The 21,603-nt window shown below is 34.3% G+C and overlaps 7 protein-coding genes across 7 annotated transcripts; 3 read left to right on the top strand and 4 right to left on the bottom strand. All coding sequences in view use genetic code 12, as the record gives it.

The window, feature by feature from the left end:
• Window positions 1-390: 390 nt before the first annotated feature.
• On the bottom strand, window positions 391-5,736 carry PVL30_000790 (uncharacterized protein; the record flags this gene model as incomplete). Its single annotated transcript, XM_001528251.2, has 1 exon — window positions 391-5,736. One exon carries the CDS (start codon window positions 5,734-5,736, stop codon window positions 391-393), a length of 5,346 nt encoding a protein of 1,781 aa, XP_001528301.2.
• Window positions 5,737-10,894: 5,158 nt separating this feature from the next.
• Window positions 10,895-13,066, top strand: PVL30_000791 (uncharacterized protein; the record flags this gene model as incomplete). Its single annotated transcript, XM_001528252.2, has 1 exon — window positions 10,895-13,066. The coding sequence occupies one exon, from the start codon at window positions 10,895-10,897 to the stop codon at window positions 13,064-13,066; it is 2,172 nt and encodes a 723-aa protein (XP_001528302.2).
• A 759-nt stretch (window positions 13,067-13,825) lies between these two features.
• Window positions 13,826-14,457, bottom strand: GRX5 (monothiol glutaredoxin grx5; the record flags this gene model as incomplete). Its single annotated transcript, XM_001528253.2, has 2 exons — window positions 13,826-14,245; window positions 14,413-14,457. The coding sequence occupies 2 exons, from the start codon at window positions 14,455-14,457 to the stop codon at window positions 13,826-13,828; spliced, it is 465 nt and encodes a 154-aa protein (XP_001528303.2).
• A 1,062-nt stretch (window positions 14,458-15,519) lies between these two features.
• PVL30_000793 (uncharacterized protein) lies at window positions 15,520-16,536 on the top strand (the record flags this gene model as incomplete). The annotated part of the gene is made up of 1 exon (XM_001528254.1): window positions 15,520-16,536. The coding sequence occupies one exon, from the start codon at window positions 15,520-15,522 to the stop codon at window positions 16,534-16,536; it is 1,017 nt and encodes a 338-aa protein (XP_001528304.2).
• A 373-nt stretch (window positions 16,537-16,909) lies between these two features.
• Window positions 16,910-18,343, bottom strand: PVL30_000794 (uncharacterized protein; the record flags this gene model as incomplete). Its single annotated transcript, XM_001528255.2, has 1 exon — window positions 16,910-18,343. One exon carries the CDS (start codon window positions 18,341-18,343, stop codon window positions 16,910-16,912), a length of 1,434 nt encoding a protein of 477 aa, XP_001528305.1.
• An 828-nt stretch (window positions 18,344-19,171) lies between these two features.
• Window positions 19,172-19,885, top strand: PVL30_000795 (uncharacterized protein; the record flags this gene model as incomplete). Its single annotated transcript, XM_001528256.2, has 1 exon — window positions 19,172-19,885. The coding sequence occupies one exon, from the start codon at window positions 19,172-19,174 to the stop codon at window positions 19,883-19,885; it is 714 nt and encodes a 237-aa protein (XP_001528306.2).
• Window positions 19,886-20,188: 303 nt separating this feature from the next.
• On the bottom strand, window positions 20,189-20,713 carry ATP7 (ATP synthase d subunit; the record flags this gene model as incomplete). The annotated part of the gene is made up of 1 exon (XM_001528257.2): window positions 20,189-20,713. The coding sequence occupies one exon, from the start codon at window positions 20,711-20,713 to the stop codon at window positions 20,189-20,191; it is 525 nt and encodes a 174-aa protein (XP_001528307.1).
• Between the last annotated feature and the right edge of the window lie 890 nt (window positions 20,714-21,603).

Here is a 21,603-nt window from a genome sequence, read left to right on the forward strand (position 1 = left end):
ATAGTTAACTATTTAATTATTTATTTTTGTATTTATTTTTATAGTTCTCTAAGGCACAGTCAATTTTGAGTAATTACAACGCTATTAAGCAAGATCATAAGCAGAGGTCTAGTAACTGTGACTCAAGTCAATTTTTAGCAGAACATTCTTTTAGTTTTCAATTGATTCTATGTCTGTGTATTATTTTTTTTTCGTATTTTGTATTTTGTATTTTGTATTTTGTATTTTCTTTTTCCTTTTCTTTTCTTTTCATTTCCTTCCTTACTCTGTTTTCAATTTTTGGTTTTAAATACATTTGATGAAAACATAAATGTTTTTATATACTTATATATATACTACAGTCCTTTCTCCGCTTGTTTCCAAACAAGCTTCTTCATGAATATTTCATGGCTACGATGATAGAGCATTGTGCAATCTTTGCAACTCTTTTGTAAGAGTGTGACTTGTCCATTCCTGAACCCTTTTGCTTTCACCAACACTGACTTCAAACCTGCACAAGATTGAATCAACGTTGTTTTTCAACTGCTGTGTGAAAATCTTGCTGCTGGCTTCTTCTTTATTTTCCTTTTGGTTCAAAGTTTGAATAAATAATTCCAAAAATGTCAAGATACCAAATCTAGTGATTAACAAGTCAGAACCTTGGTCAATACTCTGTATTTTGTAGATAAATTTCAAAATAGATGTCTTTAGCTTCATGTTTATGTACTCTGAATTGATCAAGTTTAAGATTGCTTCAATTTGAGATGACTTCAACACGGCCAAGTCTGCAACGGTCGACACACCTTCAGTCATCTGCTCAATAACCCATGTCAATTCTCTATAATACCACTCGCTTGATTCAGATGGGTAAATAATGGAGCTCCACAATGGCACCTCCCAACTTTTTAATTTGGGATGGGACAAGACATACCGGTAAACTTTTTCATAAAGAAAATGACCTGGATTGGACAATATAGGAACAAACTGTGAATATATAAACCAAACAAGTTTACCAATTTGTGGAGGAGGCTTTCCATCACCTGATACGGAGGGTTGTTGTTGATGTTGATGTTGATGTTGTTGTTGCTGATGGGCCAATGTGAATAGAATAGAAGAAATAAATACTTTGTAAATGTTTTTATCTTTAAACTGGTTATTCACCTCACTATCGATGGAAACAAGAATTTTGTTTAAAATCACTTTAGATATGCCTTGATAATCCTCATTTGGTAAGTTTGCAATAATGAATTGTAAAAATCCATTATCAATCATATTCTTGATATTAAAATTATAGGACACGCTTCCATCCTCTTCTTTTTTGTATTGGAGCAACTCCTCGTTATTTAAAACAACCATTAATAAAAACTCGGCATCGTAAGCAAGACGCTCTTGAGAGGAGTTTAAGGAATTTTGTTGTTCAAGCGTTTTCATTTGCAACCAAATTTCCTCAGGCGCTAATCTAGAGCCATTAGTCTTGGCAAACATAGGTAAACCCATTTGACAACTGCTAAGTGTGTTCAGAATAGTTGTTTTATTCAATGTGATGGTGAACTGGCCATTTCGACTCACAATCAATTTCTCTTGACCGCCACCAGTAACTAGTTCCTTTTCATTCTCGGCTAGCTCCTCTGAAAGTTCCCAAGTTGCAACTTTGGCTATCCAAGTGATTGCAAGTTTAGCCTCCATTTTTTGCAAAACTTGTTTCAAAAGCAAGTCCTCAGCTCTGTTCAAGCCCTGGTATTTGACCAAAATATTATCAACGCTTGCCATGTTTGATAATTTCAGATGATCAAAATTGAATAATATAAAGATGATTATAGCGGCATAATAGCGCGCATCTGCATTTTCACTACTGGGTAAATCATCCAACACAGAAAGTGCAGTCAAGCTAATTTGAAACAAACGTTGAAAGTTGATTTTGTTTTTGGGAGCTGTTAAAATCATTTTAGCAACATATTGCAAATTAATTGCATTCTTGGCGAATTTGGATTGTAAAATAACTTCTAATTGAGTATTGAGCACATTTGCTGGTGCTATAGACCAAATGTCCGAGTGCAGAATGTGGTAGTCACCCATACTGGTTAAAAAATTCGTGAAATTTTCTGATAATGTGTCTGATTCTGCAAACTTTTTAGTAATGTAAAGCATAGTCTTGTGAAGCCACTGCGTCAACTTGATACCACTTGAAGTAGATAAAGATTGTGGTGATCTTGAAACTAATCTGATAAACGACGAGTTCAAAGTTTGCTTATAGTCAATCACTATGAAAACTTGTAAAAGAGTGTCCGAATCAACATTTTTCTGCGTTGCAAGAATAACTAAAATATCGTTCCAAACACTAGACGTACCATTCTGACACGTATCTGAATTGAGCTTTCTCGTTATTATTTCATTAACCTCAGACATCAACAAAGATGGAACTTCAAATTCAGCTTGAATTAAGGATGATGCAATCAATAATTTCAAGTCATCATCATTTGGCAAGGTCAAACTAGCCAATTTTGAAGCTAGGGAATTGGAATCGGACTCAGAGCTTGCACTTGGAGCCAAGTACAAACTGGAGCGACTTTTGAATTTCCTGATTAAAAGAGGAAGCAACGGCTTATCACTTGTGTGGTTTGAAATTATCTTGGTTAACAACAGATGCAACTGTATGTCGTTGAACCCCATGAGGCTATCATTAATAATTGCAGTCAACATCTCAAGTCTCTTATCCGCATGAGTGTCATAGATTTTCCAAAACTGATCAACCGTAAATACCATATTTCCCCGTTTTATAATCTGTGCTGTCAATGAAGTAATAAAAACAGGATCACTAGAGACATCTAGCAACCTTTTCAATTGATCATCGTCCAATGCCCAAGCAAAGGAAAGCATTGAAATTTTTTGTTTGGGAAAAATGCCTTCTTCAATGTAATTTAAAAGATCTTCAGGTAACACTTTTCTTGGTAGTTCCTCAAGTATATCATTATAAAACTGCAAACTCAACTTTGTGTTTGTGTTTGTGTCTGAATTTGTGTCTGAGTTTGTGTTTGTGTTTGTATCTGAGTTTGTGTCTGTGTCTGTGTCTGAGTTTGTGTCTGAGTTTGTGTCTGAGTTTGTGTCTATGTTTGTATTTGTATCTAGAACTTTACTTCCATCTTCATTTCCATTCTCAACTTCACTTCTAAATAATGGTTTCCAAATTGCACCAGAGGTGAAATACTTGATTGCTTGTTCGTCACAATTCATCAAGAAATTCCATATTTTACTGAATATGATTTTTATCAATGGCTGAGCAGACTCCAATGTTGGATTTGAATTTATTGTTTGCAACAAGGACAAAATTGCAGCAAAGTCCAAGTTTGATGTAATAACTTTTTTTTCCAATATACTAGGTTTGTTGATCAATTGGTCCAAGGACATATTGTATACAATCTCCAAGATTGAGCAGTCCCTCACATCAAAATCTTTATCACCATCAAAAGCGAGATGGTTTTGCAAAATAGATTCATAATCCATGATGATACCATCCAATTCGTTGGTAATCATCGATACAAGTGCACTCTTTGATTCACCAAAGATGACCAAATATCTTATAAACCGTGAGAGCCATTTCAATGCATCGTCTCTTGCTACATTCGGCTTGTTAATATAGTATTTAAATTGTTCCATTAAAGCCACAACGAAAATGCTCGTATCCTCGTATTTTGCATGCGTCAAGTCGAAATATTTGTATGGCGTTCGAACACACCTTGCAATGGTTTCATCAAGCATGTTCCAATACTCAATATTATCGGCTATATCAGAATCAATTGAGTAAATAAGTGCGACAATTGGCGTGACTAGTAAATCAGCATTGAAAAACATCTTGTCAGCACCTAATCTGTTTAGCAATGTATAGATTTTGGTAAAACTAAATTTTGATGAATTGATACTTGAATTAGATGCAAATTTTATCAATGAGGTATAGAATGAGTTTTGATTATTAATTTTGTTCCACCATTTAAAGTTTTGGTCTTGCAAATTGATAAACATGTCCAAGATGATCAAGTCATAACTAGTAAGCAGTTGCGATTGTACATTTTTGTCAACTATACTGGCAACTCCCATGGAGACGAGTTTCTGCAAAGAGCTTTTTTTGGTAGATGATGGAGTATACAAGTCATATTTTTGTAAAATTTTGAGGGTTGTGAGCTTTGTGATATCAGGAATGGCAGGAGGTAAATCTTTTTCATTTGTGGTTGATGCTGATATGACTTGCACAATTGCACTAGTATCGGGTAACTGGTTAAATACCAATGCAATCAATTCCTGTCTTTCAGTATTGGCAACTGATATAAAAGATTCTTGTAAAATCAGTTCCAATTTTTGTAAAATGTAAAGGATCAATTGTAAAGTAAGTTGCAAAACAAGTTTTTTATTGCTCGATTGCAAGCCCTTTGATAATGCAGCTTTCAGTAGTGGTGCCAATGCAATGGACTCTGCTATTGATTTTGCATCAAACTTTATGTATTCGGTATTTTGGTCAAATTTTGGTGGCGCGATTTGCAATATGTTGGTATAGAGCAAAGTATGAGCGATCCACCAAGATGTAAGAGATGGGTCATGGTAACCCCCACCATGTTGAACCAAATAGTTCATGTATGGTGCTACGAGTTCTTGATTGCTGGATAATACCCGCACAATGAATTGTAGTTGCTGGTTCGACTCTGTTGGCTTTAAGCTTGTTAGGAGGGTGTACAATAGTTTGTTTGCCACTTTGAATTTCTTGTTGTTGATCTCGATTTCAACACCTACATTGGATTCCTTATTCCAGAAGCTGTCGTTTGCAAATATTATACCATGTTTGGTATCTGTTGTCAATTTGTTCAAGAAATTGATAAGAAATGGCTCTGAGACTTTGCTGAATAGGGCCTGTACTTTATACATAAAGTTGTCATTGAGTATTTTACATTTTTGTGATTTCTTAAAATTAGCTTCATCCAATACTTTGGAGTCCAAAAAGTTGATCAAGTGGTGTATCAGTTGTAATGAGTCGTATTGCAAGTACTTCCAAATATTTCTCATAATTTTTGGATGATTAGTCAACAAATCTAATCGGTGCACATGCAGTACTTGCGAGCATAAGTTAATCCAAAACTTGATAAAATTGCATCTTATCGAGTAGGCGTCGTTGCTAATTTCACCCAGTTCAATTTCAATCTTGCTAGGTGTCACTAGTTTTGGTAATACTGGTAGTGCCATATCAAACTGGTTGAGAAACTCCATAGCAATTATCGGGTCATATTGAACGATGTTGTCCAAGAGTCTAATGTTTGGGTTTGTTGAAGATGGTTTCAAGCTGCTTAGTGCACGATAAAGAATTCGTATGTGGTTGATTAAGATATCCTTAAAAGTATCGAGTATGGATTGTCGATGCTGTAATAACGGTGATGATGATGACGATGATGATGATGATGATGCCAGAGATTTAGCCTTGTTTATCCTGAATATTATAGCATTGATCTTGTTGGTTATGTCAACAAACTCCTTGTGGTTATTAGTCGATGAGTAGTATGACCAGATGGGTAAAAGTTTGGCCAAATAGCCTCTCTCAATAAATGATTCGAGTGCCAAGGACTCTTTTGTTTTATTACTTTCTTTGTCCTGTTCTTTTGTATCTTCAGGTTCCTTGTCCAATAGTTCCACCACTTTGTTTACCTCTTCAATGACATGGTAGTCGATATTAACCGACGACTGAGAAGAATATATCTTTCTCTTTTTTACCTCCGACATTGGAATAAGATGAGCAAAATAAAGAAGAAAAGAAGGGAAAGAAGATTAGGAAAAAAAAAAGTGAAAACCAAACAAATAAACAGAACTTAAGGGTACAACAAGGAATATGCAAATAGAACTCGTGAGTATGGAGTATATAGTTGTGATTGTCCTTTTAATGAATAGTATGTAAAAAGTAGTAAAAATGGAATGGAAAACATTTGGCTGTATTAAGGTTAGATCAGTTTTGTATAGTTTAATTTTCCAAGAAGAGAAAGAGAGAAGGAGAAGGAGAGAGATGCGCATCGTACAAAGGTGGTAGCGACACGCGTAGCTAAGAACTAGTAAAGTATATTTTTTTTTTTGTTTTGATCTCTTTGTTAATCTACATTGTGAAAGACAAGCTGAGTAGTTATGGGGCAAGAGCTATGGATCAACAAAAAAGGTGCCTCTGTTAAATTTGTTTCTGTTTTTCTTTTCCCTTTCCCTTTTCCTTTTCCTTTTTCTTTTTTTTATTTGTTGTTGTTGTTGTGTTTTATCGTGTTGATCAGTTTTTTGATATATCTTGCAACTTTTTCTTTTCTGGCTCACTTTCAAGCCAAATTATGATAAAAAAGAAAGTAGTAGAACAGGACCTTTGTAAAAAAAGGAATGCGACATTATACAAGGTCAGACTTGGAGTCTCTTCCTTTTCCTTTCCTTTCTTTTCTGTTCTATTTATTTATTTATTTACTCATTTAAGAAGATGGTGTTGAAAATCATTTTTGTTTTTTGTTTTTTTACGAGTTTCCTCCTATTTGTTTTTTTGCAATGATATGGTCTATTAGATCTTGTTAGTGTTGTTGGTTGTTTCATGATTGAGTATATTGTTAATGCATAAACGGGTATCAAGGCAAAATAAGACTGGGAAAAGGTGGAGAAGAATACGGATAACGCGGTTTATAGCAAGAAAGAGAAAGTAAGAGAAACAGAAAGAAAGAGAGAGAAAAGAGAGACAAAACACGGTTGAATATAGGAGTAAAGTTCAAGTTACAATTTGAAGATGGGATTTTAAGGCAACTCTTCCTTCTCCTAACCTCCTCCTATCCCCGGTGATTAAATCTAACTTTGCAATGACGTAACCTGAATCAAGAAAAATAAAGTATTATGAAAAATAAAAAGAAAGTAAAAGTCGGATGAATAGGGAATACGTTTGAGTTCCGTGCCGATTAAGTTTTTTTTTTAATAACAGTAACATTGGCCTAGGTATGTACATATACATATATATATATATAAAGACAAGGCCAATGTGGATCCAAGACAGAAGTCAATATTAGCTGCAATCCAAATCATTCTTTCCTGTGGTCTTGTAGTTCTGATTGAAAATAATGAAATTAAAGAAGCATAGAAAACAAAGAAGCTATTGTTTCCAAAAGAGGAGGTTCTTAGTTCCTAATTAGGTTTTGCAAGTATCACTATTGATATAGTTGTGACATTACTCTTTTTTCTCTTCTTGCTTATTCTTTCTCTTTTTACTTTGGAGTTTGCTACTGCAACATCTATTAAAATAAGACTTGCTTTTTGAATGGGAAGCTAAACCCTTTATCCTTACTCTTTTAGTAGTTATAATTTAGTTAGTGGTAGGTATATAGCAAGTAGCAACTATCACCACCAACAACAACACCACCACCACCACCATCACCACTAACGACAACTGTAACAACAATTGTTTGTGCTCTTTTAATTTTTTATTTTTTTTGGTATTTATTTCCTTAAATTGAGTTATTCTGTTGCATAGGAGTATAATATGTCAATGTTTTTGAGAGCTCATCAAGACTATATAGCATCATTACCACATAATTCCTTAGCTTGGGTGTTGGTTTCCTAATAGAGTACAGTATTTATGCATACATATATAAATACATATACATATATATATGTATATATACTCATCTCGGCGTTATCGAGACAGTCTTATTGTGTAAATGTTCAAATTGTGTAATCTTCGGTTATAAAGTTTTTTTATTTTTTTTGGGGCTGACGGACAAACACATAATATAGTATGTGAGATGATGTTTTCGTAGATGTACCACTTCAACAATAGAAGAATAAAAAAAGAGAGGAATGCTGTTACTACCGCCAAATACAAGAAACACCAGCAACCAACAATACCTTTGTCTTTGTAAGTTATTTTATTTTATTTTAGTGGAATTGTGCGGTATCTAGAGATTTACAGTCCATCCTATTGTTTAGTATGATGAGTAAAAAGCAGATGGTGGGAAAAGGTAAACAAAAAAGGAGTGTAAGTAGAGAATTGATTGGTTAGGAATATATATTTTAGTAGATTACTCTTCAACATGTTCTGTATGGTATTGTATAGTACTAGTAAAAGTAATTAGATTGTATGATGTTGTAATCTATTTCGTATAAGGGTCTAATTCTTCTAGAGTCTATCTCTCTCTCTCTCTCTCTGTGTATACATATATACAAAGAGATGTTGAATTACATCATTCTAAGAAAAAAAGTATGAGGAGGTCAAAAGACTAATTAGAAGCAAAGAGAGAGAAAGTAAACACTCTTCTCCCTCTCTCTTACTTTATTTTAACTTAAAAAGAGAGACAAAGGGAAAAAATGAAAAAAAAACTGTTCCTCAGCTTTTACCTTCTATTATTCTTTTTACAGTAAATACAAAGTGTCATCATTTACTATTATTACTACTACTACTACTACACACATACACAGACAGACAGACAGTGTCTCTCTTAATACTTACCACCCCCTCTCTCTCTCTCTCTGTGTTTCTGTTTCAGCTTTTGTGCGTATATGCAATATGGTAGTGTACTCAAACACAAAAAGAAATCATCTGTGTGCAGTACTTACTTAAACACTTTCTCTACTCTCGCACATATAACTTTGAATGAAATAAAAAAAAAAAGGAAAACAAAAGAGAGAGAGAATAAGAAGGTTTTCCCCTCATCAGATATTTACAACAATAGCAAATATTTATTTATTTATTTATTTATTTATTTTTATATTTATTTATTTATTTTTATATCTATATTTAAATTTTTAATTGTTGCACACTTTTGTAGCAGATGATATTGAAGTGCACAGCTACTCTCGAGACATCCACATCCACAAATATATATATATACTTATACAGAGCCAAACCTTTTATCACATTCTAAATTCATTTTAGCAACAAAGTGACATTTCTAGCTATACCCATTTATTTATATTTACACACACACACACACACTAGTCATCTTTCTACTTTGGAAAAAAATATAGATTCAACAACCCATACTCACACCCATACTTACACTACAATCCCCACCCATTCCCATTCTTGTTCTTTTTACTTTATACTTTACAATTCATATTTTCTTTTGATTCAAATATTGTTCCTAGTACATTGTTATATCCTCCACCACTTCACCCCTTCACATACTTTTGCATCTTTACAATACTACTTTGCAATCATCATCATCATCAACTCATTATACTCAAAAATTGAAAATAGCCTTTGCAACAAACAAGTATTTTATTTTTTTAATCTTTTTTTTTTGACTTTTATCAGACCAACCAATTGACTCAATTCTTTTTTCTTTTTTCTTTTTCTTCTTTTTCTTTTCCATCAAAACTCATATCATTATGCCAATAGTTGAAGTATGTATATATTTTATCATCTACAAAGTGAGCTTTTCAACCTTATACCCTCCTTCATTTTTTCATATCTTTCATTCATTCTTACTATTTGGATAATTATGTCCCTATTTTTTCTTACTCTCACTCACTCACTCACTTACTTTACTACCAAACTTGGATTAAGGTTCACAGATCAATGTTTGCATCCCCTTGCCTTGGCCCCCCTTCCCCTTTAGATCAAACCAAAAATGGAGTCTTCTTTCTTTTTTTTTTGCCTTATTACTTAAAGACAATTTATCTCAATAAGATTTGATTTCGGAATGCACTGGTGTCCTCCTACTTTTGATTTTTATTTTTTATTTTATTTTTTTTTTCCAATTTCGGTTTTGTGCTTTTTTTGGTTCTCCCCTTTTCTTCCTCTTTTACCTAAACATTTCGGAGAGTGTTCTTCGAGCACAGTGCACGACCATTTTTAATAATAAAAATAAAAAAAACACCGGAACAAAGAAAGATAAAAATAAGAGGAAAAAAGGAAGAATAGATACTACAACATCCACATGACAACCAATTTTTAATTCCAATCTCAAACAAAACCTTTAGTTACAACAATAGAAAACAAGAATAAAGATGAACAGATATGGTATGATATGGTATGATAAAAATCTTTTCAATACTACGCTATGTTATGTTATACTATACTATGCCACATTATATCATATGCTGAAAAAGAAAATATGCACAATCTACATTATTGTTCTTCTTTATTCTTTGTTTCAGTTATTGTTGTTTTGTTCATCCATCATCCATAAATCGTCTCGCGCACATATTACATCATGAGACCTTTTTCTTTTTTCTTTTATTTTTATTTTTTTTTTTTTTACCTCTCCCCCACTCACTCACTCACTCACTCACTCGCCACCGGAAAATTGCACAAAACCCAAAAAAAGGTACCAAAAAATAAACAAAAAATAAAAAACAAACTTTTTAACTGCAAAAAGAAAAAAGGGAGAAGAAGTACAAAAAAATTTTTCTTCTTCTTTTACTTTTACTTTTACTTCTGTCTTGACAATATTTCTTAATTTTGTTACTGATTAAAAGGAAACAAAGGCAGGTGCATGAGCCAAATTAAAGAATAACCTACTAAATTAAAGTGAAAAAGGGGAGTGCAAAGGATTGAAAGATCACAATTGAGAAGGAAATTGGAATATAAAGAAACTATTACGGTTTAGCATAATTTTTTTTATTTTTCTTTTTCGTTTTCGTTTTCGTTTTTGGGCTTAATATTCCCTCACAATACTAACTAATACACCTTTGCTTTTAGAATTTCAAAAAGTTATTCAATAACAATAGTACCAATACAAATACACCAACGACTTCAGTATCAAAGACACATATAACATCACATCCCAAGTCAAAACACTCGTTTACAACAACAACAGCAACAAAGTCACGTATTAACCACCACTCATCTCCAGACTTGTCGAAACTCAACCAAGACGAAAAAGCAACATTTTCATCACTGGTGTCAAATGACCACTCACAATATAATATCATGAACAATAACAGTAATAATAAAAGTACTAGTGTTGACAGTACTACTACTACTACTACTACTACTACCAACACAAACTCACACTTGCATAATTCTACATCAACTACTCCAACACCAATGTCTTCGCACCAAGAGAATTGCCAAAATCTAAACGGAAATGGAAAACATGTTTCTTCAAAAGAAAAGAGTTTAAAACACAATTTGATCAATAATAGCTCTACAGCTTCATTCACATTTGACTCGTCACTCAATGAATTGTACCCTGACCTTCCTCCCAACTACAAGCTAATCTGCGTATTAGGCGAAGGTGCCTTTTCTACAGTTTATAAGGCAGTTGATGTAACAAAGAACCAAGTGGTTGCCATAAAGATTATTGGCAAGGCACACCTCTCTTCAAAACAATTTCACAATATAAAAAACGAAATCAAGATTATGAAACGAGTTCACCACCCAAACGTCTTGCAACTTTTCGACTCTTTTGATACCGAGGACAATTGCTTTTTAATCTTGGAGTACTGCAATGGGGGCGAAATCTTTAACAAAATAATTGAATACACCTATTTTTCGGAAAAATTGTCGCGGCACGTGTTTAAACAACTCTTGTCTGCCATTGATAATTTGCACCGACTCAACATTGTACATCGCGATATCAAGCCGGAAAACTTACTTTTCAAAAAAATTCCATTTTTCTCCCGCTCGCTCGAAGAGAGTCGCAAGCTGTTGAGAAAATCCGACGATGAGTCGAAGGTAGACGAAGGCGAGTTTAAGCCACATATCGGTGGGGGAAACATTGGTATGATCAAATTGGCCGATTTCGGTCTCGCAAAGCAGCTTGTAGACGACTATGACCAATCAAGCGTACCATTAAAGACACCATGTGGCACTGCTGGATATACCGCACCCGAGGTGATTACATGCAGCTCAAGAAACAATGCATACCTGAATTACCTGAATTACCAAAATTACCTGAACTATCCAAATCACTATAGTTCCAACACTCTGCGTAGAACGAGAAAGAATCATTACTCCAAAGCCGTTGATATTTGGTCCCTTGGATGCTTTCTTTACACCATTATGTGTGGCTTTCCTCCATTCTACGAAGATGAGACCAACGACGTGACAATGAAGATTATCAATGGAGATTTTGTGTTTTTGCAACCGTGGTGGGATGAAATCAGTGCTGAGGCAAAGGACTTGATTACAAAGATGTTGATTGTGAAACCCGAAGAGAGAATCACCATTGCCGAGATTTGGCAACATCCATGGGTTACCGAGGGCAAATCAGTACAACAAGAAGAAATGGGCCCCAAAGAAGCAACTAATTATTTCCAACAAAATTACGAAGTTAGTCACGTTGAAGATATTGGGGCAAATGACGATGATAATTTGGTTGTTCCCATGTCCAATCAGCCTATATTATCACCTCGCGCCAAAGCCATCAAGACAGTTTTTGATAATCCAGCTATGCTTGGAGATAGTTTTAAGGAATCTTCTTCACAGTTTATCGAAGATGTGGGCGAAGAATCACTGCAAGATGTCGATGAAGAACTGGATGATGATGATGATGATGAAGAAGAAGATGATGATGAAGAAATTGGTAATCAGCATTCTGGATATGTGCGCACGCCGTTTCCCGATTCACTCAATTTCAAAAATGTATTTAATGTCGATAAGTCTCAACTTGATGTTGACGGAGATGTTGATGCAGACCACGAAGATGCTTTCGATGACGAGATTTCAGAGTTGGATGATGAAATTTTGAGTTTGCAATTAACACCAAAATTGGTTACACGATCACGCAGCAGCAGTTTGGCCAACCATGTCAATAACAACAACAACAACAGCAACAATAGTGGCAACTTTAATGCTGCAAATATTGGTGGATCAATGCAAAATTCATTCCCGTTCCCAAGTACAAAGAGTCTACAAAGCAAAATCCAAGAGGAAATCAATAGAGAAGAAGAAGAGTATTCTACTACAAATTCGAATCTGGACAATGAATTTTCAGAGTACCAGACTAGGTCATCGTCAATTATTTCTGGAATTAATGGTGATTACAAGTTTACAATGGACTTGAAAGACTCCAATTTGTTGGCAAGAAGGAAATCGTCGATTAAGAGAAATGCACAAAAGAATAACATCTCTACAGTTGACGAAGTTGCTGAGAATTGAATAGGGGAATGATACCGTGGACCACATGCAAATGCACACACACGTACAAGCACATGCAAGCGCACACGTACACACATATGTATATATATTCAGAAGATTACACACACACACACATTAACGAAGATAATGAAGAATGATGAGGTTGAAAGTTTTGCATTCTTTTTGTATTTATTACTTTGGTTTTACATTGATTTAGTTTTGATTTAGTTTTATTTGGAATAGTATCGGTTTGGTTTGGTTTGGTTAGGATAGGATAGGTTTAGGTTTTTTTTTTATATTCATTTTTGCTTCTTGCTTCATATTCAGACAATGTTAAAAAAAAAGACAGAAACTTGTTGGTAACACGCCCCTTATATCAAGGGGATAACATTATATATAGATGGAGTACTAGTATTAGTATTAGTTTAAGTTTCTTTTTCTTTTTCCTTTTTCATTTTCCTTTTTCTTTTCCTTTTTCTTTTCCTTTTTCTTTTATTTTATGTTTCTTCAATATTACTTTGTAGTATATACCTAAACATTATTTACAAACATAAAGAAATGTCGATGTATTAATTGTAGAACTCAATGAGAATCGAGAAAAGGCTCTTTTATATTTATAGTGCTGCTTTTTTTTTTTTTGCCATCAAAGTGATATTTTACTGTCGAAATTTTATACCTTGCCTTACCCACCGTTTCTTTTTACATCACCAATGATATAAAGAAATATAAACTTGTAATATTTACAATAATCTACAACGCTGTACAATATGACCTCTCAATCTAATCGCGTCTAGGTTTGACTTCGGCGCTTTGCACATCATCATTTTCCTCTGGAATTAATGCACCTTCTTTTTCCAAAAACTCGGCTAACTCGCCACTTTGAGCCATTGACATCACAATATCACACCCACCAACAAATTCACCATTCACGTATAATTGTGGAATCGTGGGCCAGGAGCTAAACTCTTTAATTCCATCACGTAATTCAGCATCCTCCAAAACGTTGTAAGCAGCAAACTTGGCTGGATCGACACCCTGTTGGCCCAATGTTTGGATCGTAGCACGAGAAAATCCACATTGCGGGAACTCTGGTGTTCCTTTCATGAAAAGCACAACGGGGGAAGCATTAATCGCTTCAGTTATGGCGTTCTTGATCTCTGTAGAGATAAAACGGGTTTGATTTAGGCTTAGGCTAAACGACTGTGGATTAGTGTTAGTATTGTTTATACTGGGTTTGGACCTGGGGTCATTGGTTCAAAAAAATTGATTCATATAGAAACTCTCTTTCTCTTTCTCTTTCTTTTTCCTTTTCTTTTTCTTTTTCCTTTTCTTTTTATTTAGTTATTTCTTTGAAGCTTGAGACATACGTTTCTTGGAAGATACCTTGTATTTAAGAAAGCTTTTCTAAACATATTGTATTGTTGTTAATAAGGAGATTGGAACTGTGACTTGTATTAGATTAAGTTTTGTAGAAAGAACTAAAGAGTAGATGAATAGATAGAATGAATAAGTGATTGATTAATTGACTGACTGACTGACTGATGGATAGATATGTTTTTGTGGGATCTATTAGAAGCTCTCGTTGGTCGTGTGTGCGTAACCAATTCATTTGTAAGCGAATTTAGAAACATTTTGATTGTTAGAGCGGGCAATGTGGAGAGCAGGGAGAATATCAAAGTAGTGTGCGTTTGTATGTGTGTGTGTAAGAGATTGCAATGAAATGTTCTAATCAAATTAGAATTGTAGCTGGATTATTAAGTAACTTCATTCAATTGATAGAGATGATTCTGACTGTTTTTTTTTTTTTTTTTTGGTTTTTCTATTCTCCTCTATTCAGTACTTATTTGATAAACAACTTCAATGGTTTTTGGGGTTCTATAGTACATAAAGATCCAATTTTTCAAGTATTGATGAAACAATTCATAATAACTTATACTTGATTTGTTTTCCTTTTTTTTTCTCATATTTTATTTTGGTATATAGTGTGGTTATACCTGGGTGAGGGACGAGATAAAGTAAACTTATCAGCTATTAGCCCTTTACAGATTAATAAAAAACTTTTTATTTCTTAAACAGAAAGAGGCAAAGTCAATTATAGTTGTGAATTAAGCAACGTTACAACTACAAACAAGTTGAATGTCCTTTTCCATATCATTTACTATTTCTCTATGCTTCTTTTTATATCTTCATCTTCATCTTCTGTTCTCTTTTTTTGTTCTCTTTTTTTTTTCCTTTTTTTTTCTTATTTTCTCATTACAATTTTCTTCTTTTTGCAGCCACTTTTTACTTTACTTGTAGAGATATAAAATTGTTAAGAAAGAAGCATATGCCAATTTGAACATAAAGTCTACAAATACATCGAATACAACAACATAATAGCATCAACGTTTAAATTGTCGTGACCCCATCCTTTTAGTATCTTTAATATATTTTTTTCTTCTTTCTGCCTGTTCACAAATACCAATCAAGCAGACATGTTCCATTTATCAGTGCTGCTCCCATTTGTATTTCTCTTATACAAAACTCAAGCTTACTATATCCCAGCTAGTGGCGGGGACTGGACAAAATTAAAACCATGCAGTGGTAATTTACCAGGAAGCTATGTAAATTTACCTTTTGAATTTGGTATTATTGTTAATCAATACCACGTAGAAAATTCAGGAAACGATTTTTTGTTAGATGGACTCGAGATTGGTTCTTACAATGAAAATTTGGAAACAACCACAATCATGACAAATACAGTAATTTCAACACCTAAAGCCAAGTTAACCAGAAATATTGCTTTTCAAATCAACGATGGACAAGTTTTGAATAAAGCTCCTGGGCAAGAATGCAGCAAGCATTCTCTTAATCACAGGTTTAGCTGCGATGCTGGAGATACTGGCGTGATTAATGACAATCGCCATAACGAGCATATAACAAGCAACAACAAGGATATACTTTTGAAATTACCAAGCACTAATGCAGTCAATGAAGCTCAAGAACCTTTATGTAACAAGGAAGTTCAAAGTGACAATAAAATAAAGAAAACCAACAATAAAGAGAGAAAACAAGGTAACGGTCTTCTTATGCAATATGGCCTATATAAAAAAGTTTATAAAAAGGAAAGAGAAGATGGCGAGGAAACACCAGAAGCTTGCAAAAAAGGTCACAGCAAATTTATCACACCTACAAATTTGGTTGCGTGTTATACAGATTCAAGTTTGAGAATGAAGTTGGAGGATTCAATATTGAGAGATTCAAAAGGTAGAATAGGATGTATTGTTTCCAACCACCAATTCCAGTTTGATGGTCCAGTTCCTCAGCATGGTGCAATTTATGCAGCTGGTTGGTCAGTCACCATGGATGGAAAATTAGCTTTAGGTGATTGTACAAAGTTTTACCAATGTGCCACAGGAGAATTCTACAAGTTGTACAATCAACAAATCGGACCTCAATGTCAACCAGTCACGTTGGAAACTGTTGAATTGATCAATTGCGGAGGTGAGTAGTATACTGACATTTTTTTTTGTCCCATTTCATCCCATTTTGTCTAGTTTAGGATAGTTTAGTTTTTGTTCTTCCTTTGTTTTACAAAACCCACTATCCATGCTTAAGACTTCATAACTTCTCAACTCTATAAAGGTTGTAGTTATCATCATTGTCTATGAAGTTATGAAAAATCAGTTATTATTAGTAAAGTCGATAATATTACAGTATACTTTTACTCTCCTGATTCTTATTATTGTGGTTATTATCATTATTATTAAGATTATTATTACTACTACTATTATTATTATTATTATTATTATTACTACTATTATTATTATTATTATTATTATTATAATTATTGTTATTATGGTTATTAGTAATTAGCGATAATGATTAAGCCAATGGATCAAAGAAATTTTGTAGCTTTGTACCCCGAAACAAGCGCATACCCATGGTGCTTCCATGTACAAAGTCTCCAGATATTCTTGCCCTGCTGAACCTAGTGTCGACTTCAGCGATGGTGTGATAGTAACTCTTAAACAACGTCCAAACAATTACCGCATAAACTAGGCCCGCTAGACTATCTATTCTCCAATGATGGTCCAAATAAATTTCCGCCCACCACTGGCCAACAACATTAACAACACTTAAAAGTCTAAACCACGACCATTTGGAATAATGGCAAACGAAAAAACAAATCAAGCATGCAAAAGCCGAGTGCAACGATGGGAAAGATGCAAACTTGTGTGGGGTAGCATAGTATATAGCTTTATGAAGAAGAAATGAAAACTTTTTATCCTCTGAGGCTTGACCATCACTGTAAATCATATCAAATGACGGGACCTTATTATCCCCATACAATTTAATAAATGTTGGTGGTGCATTAGGGAAAAGAAGATACGTCACAATCAAAGCCGAGTTGAGCATTCCAAGGCTCAATGTCAAGAGACGAAGAGCACCCGGAGCATGCCAAATATAAAGCCAAGCGCCAGCAACCGGTGGAACAATGAAATGAACTGGTACATGAAACACCCACGCAACAATGTTTTTCGTCTTGTAGACTGGGTGCTTAAAGCCATACAAGATATTCAATATTATCCATGCAAGCGAGAATAAGATTACAGGGAATTTTCGCCATAGGTCTCGAACAGTTGTGTTGTTTGTATCATGAAGGTATTTAAAGGCATAATGGTAGTCTGAATGCGTAGACTCATCAAAGATATCTTCTTCTTCACCTTCGGTGAACAAGTTTGAATCACTTGCTGGAGATAAAGTTGATGATGCAGATGCAGACCCCGCTGTCGAAGTCGAATGTCTTGAGCTGTCTATTGTCGAAAATGGCGGAAGATTACCCTGGTTCATCAATACTGAGGATATTTGTAGTGGTTTGAGTTTGAAGTATTGATTATAATGGTTTGGTAAGCTATTGTTTTCCTCATTGTGTCTATAGTAAAAATAGTATAAGATATATGCGCCAAGACTCGTCAATAACAACCCAGTTAAAGAACCCACTGGTTGCTGCCACACATCAAAAAAATAAGTATCAAAGCGATACAAGAATTTGTAAAAGATATGGTCGGGGCGAGGAATATAGTTAACTGATGCTGTAAATAATATGCAACCTAATACAACAGCAAAATTTCGAAGCCAATCCGTCGAGTATTCCTTAAATGTGCGTTCGTTTAATACTGCTTCAACAAGCCGGTAAAAAGCAATGCTTGCAAGCCTGAATAGTTTAAATACTAGCTGCAATAGTCGACTAGCAATCCTCTTGAGTATAAGAGGCGCAGCTTTGACACCGACATGTATAATTTGTCCTGGTGTCATATAATGGAATAGAAAAAGCAAGGGGAGCAGATGAGCAAAGCAGGCGGATAACGTGAATGTAATAATTTGTCTTGTTCTTTTAATCCTTCTTTCTTTTTGTAATTATTTATTTAATTCGGCGCAGTGGAGGATGGAAGGGGGAGGATAAGAAGGAGGAGCAGGAGGAGGAGGAGGAGAAGGTTAAAGGTGGAAATGAAGGGAACGGAAGTGAATAATTGAAGACAAAAAAAAACGAAAGAAAGTATAAATTGGAATGTTGAGGTTTTGAATGCTCCAAGCAAGAAGACTTTAGAAAAGTATATTATTAATGTTATGAAATTTATGAGTAGGAACCCACAAATGCGATAGATGTTGTGAATGCAGTGAATACAGGGAGTCTAGTGGGATGTAGTGGGATGTAATGGTAATGGTATCTCCCTATCTTTGTCTTGTGCCGTGTTGTGGAATTAGATAACTCCAGCTTCAACCTGTTTTAATGTATTTTTCCTTTTTCCCTGTTTTTTTTTTCTTTCTTTTCTTTTTTTTTTTTGCTTCTTTGGTTGTTTAGCCGAGACTTCATCTCTGACTTCGATTGTGGGTGAACATTTTTATTACTGTACATTATACATTATACATTATACATCCCATAGCAGATGAAATTGCAAGCACTGCAAAATCCTTATTTCAGAAGTCCTATCAAGATTCATAAGCTGAAACGGTAACCAACAATTCGTAAACATTGACATAAGATTGAGCGATATATGTTTCAATATACGAGTTTACAGAAATGTTATAATACACAAGTCTATTTGTAAACTTTTAATTTTGTTTTTTTGGAAGTGATACGAAATGAAAATCTCGAATTTAACTGACCACATCGAATTCCAAGAGTATAGTGTTGATATTCCATCTCAAACAGGTGAACCAATTATTACAATTAAAAGACAAGAGACATGTCTAGTTTTAGCCGAGAACCAGCGTATTATACAAACTTTTTTTGTGAAAGTTCTTAACAAAGTTAGAGCAGACTCATCTACGAATTCAATTTTGATTAATTGTGAGGGGCAAGAATACTTTCCACGACGTGAATTCCAGAATTCAGAGTCCATCACTACTGAAATAAATGTCCGTACAGTTCAAGATCTAATTTCTGCGCTTGAAAACATACTTGCCTGTACTAGCGATGCGATAATGAACATGGAACGAGAATTACGAGCTATATTGATCTCGAACATTTCGTCCTTTTATTGGACTTTACACTTATTGAATGACGAGAATTATCAGAATCTAGGTTTTAAAACGTACATCCCACCTTCAAATATATACTTGAGACTATCGCATCTTTTCAAACACATTGCTAGAAAATATCATTGCACAGTGATTGTTTTCGGATTCGATTTTCATTTTGATTGCGGACTTTCTGCCGATAAATATTGCCCACAATCAGACCTTCAAAAATTGAGTAAACTACCGTCACTGTTTTTGAGTTCATTTACTCATATTGTTCATAAAGGTAGAGTCACAGAGGAAAGATTTTATAGAGAATTACAGAAGTGGAGGTGAGATGGAGGGGATGGGTCGTGAGAAAAGAAATATGTAATGTTAGACAAGTATTTAATTAATACTGAGAAAAACAATAGAGTGAAAATCATGAATAAAGAAATGAAATATCAAACTGAATGACAACAAAAGTTGCAAAGTATGAGTTTACAATGATAAAATTGAAAAAACAAACAAACTTATCTTCAGTGTACAGTAAGTTATAAACCAAGGCTTTGAATAAAATGTTTATTGATATCTTGTTTTATATCTGTTTTTTTTTATCTGTCTATGTCTCTCTCTCTCTTTCTCTCTTTCTCCTTCTCTCTACATAGCTGCTAAGTCACCAAACTTCTCCCTGTAGCCTGGAACAACCCACTTACCGTTCTTAACCATATAAGTGGTTTTGGCATCCAAGTCTGAGGCTTGTGCAACATCATCGACAGTCAATTGATCGAATGGTCTAGCACTCTCAATGTCCTTCAAAGTGGCCTTCAATTGAGCAATTTCCTCAGTGACTGATTTTTCAGTCAACTTGGCGTTTTCAATAGCTTTTTGCTCGTAGATTTCAATGTTCTTCAAGTTCTTTGAAATATCAAGAGTGACTGGCTTGAAAGAAGAAACAGCTTTTTCAATTTCGTCAACAACCTTGGTGTTCTTCAACACTGATCTGTAGTGGGCAAAGTCAATCTCTGTTGATTGTGCTGACAAGTCAATGTAATTCTTCTTGGCTTCATCGTATCTCTTTCTAAAAGCTTGCAAGGAAGCAGCAGTGGAGCCGGTCAAACCCAAGCTTTTGACAATCTTGGTGAAGTCAACTTTTGATGCTGCTTGTTTAGCTACAGATGACATGGTGTTTGTTGTGTGAATATGTATGTCAAGTGGAAAGGGGTTTCTACCTCGTTGATGAATGTTATGGCTATTTTTCTATTTTAATTTTAATTTTAACTTTTTTTTTTTTTTTCGTCAACCCTACACTCAACTTTTCAAAGCCGAAAGTTTTTTTTTTGAGCCAATAAGATTCTACAGTGAGCTTAAGCTACCGTGAGAGCACAGAAAATGTGGATTTCAATATCAACACTAAAGACTAGAGTATTTCTGCATTGATCAGTCGTATACGTTCTATGGTCAGAGCTAACTGATATGATGTATATGATAGAGTGGAAAACATAACATACGTATGCTATTAACTGGCCAGTGATGGCCAATGAAATATAACCATTCAAAAGTGTCTGCTTGAATCCGCTTTGGCTGCACCGCCTTTTTTTTTTTCTAAATATCTCATTTGATTTTTAACATAGCAATACTTTTATCTCGACAGTTTTACTCGACGTATACATACGTAGTAAGCTGGAAGTAAAGAGTTTGACGTTTGATATCATTGCATAGTAGAGTCTTTGTTATTTTCTTCTTTTTTTTTCTTTTTTTTGTTTGGTTTTAATAAATTGGTTGAATTCTATATTAGGTTGATTCAGCCCATTTCCCCTGTTGATCTTCTGTTCTTAACCAACATCAATCGTAATCTTGCACTCAGTACTTCTGTTGCAATGCTTCTACAATTTCAATTTTTGATAAGAACTAAGGAGTAAGAAACAAAAGTGTTTATCAGGTAATACATCATCTGTTGTACTGTATAAATAAGCATACGGTACTACTAGCAATACGTTTTGTTTTGTCTTGTTTGCGTTTGCTTGTAATAGTATACTTGCGACATAGCTATATGCGACATTACGGAAATATTT

Source organism: Lodderomyces elongisporus, chromosome 1, assembly GCF_030384665.1.
Source record: "Lodderomyces elongisporus chromosome 1, complete sequence".
Lineage (NCBI taxonomy): Eukaryota > Fungi > Ascomycota > Pichiomycetes > Serinales > Debaryomycetaceae > Lodderomyces > Lodderomyces elongisporus.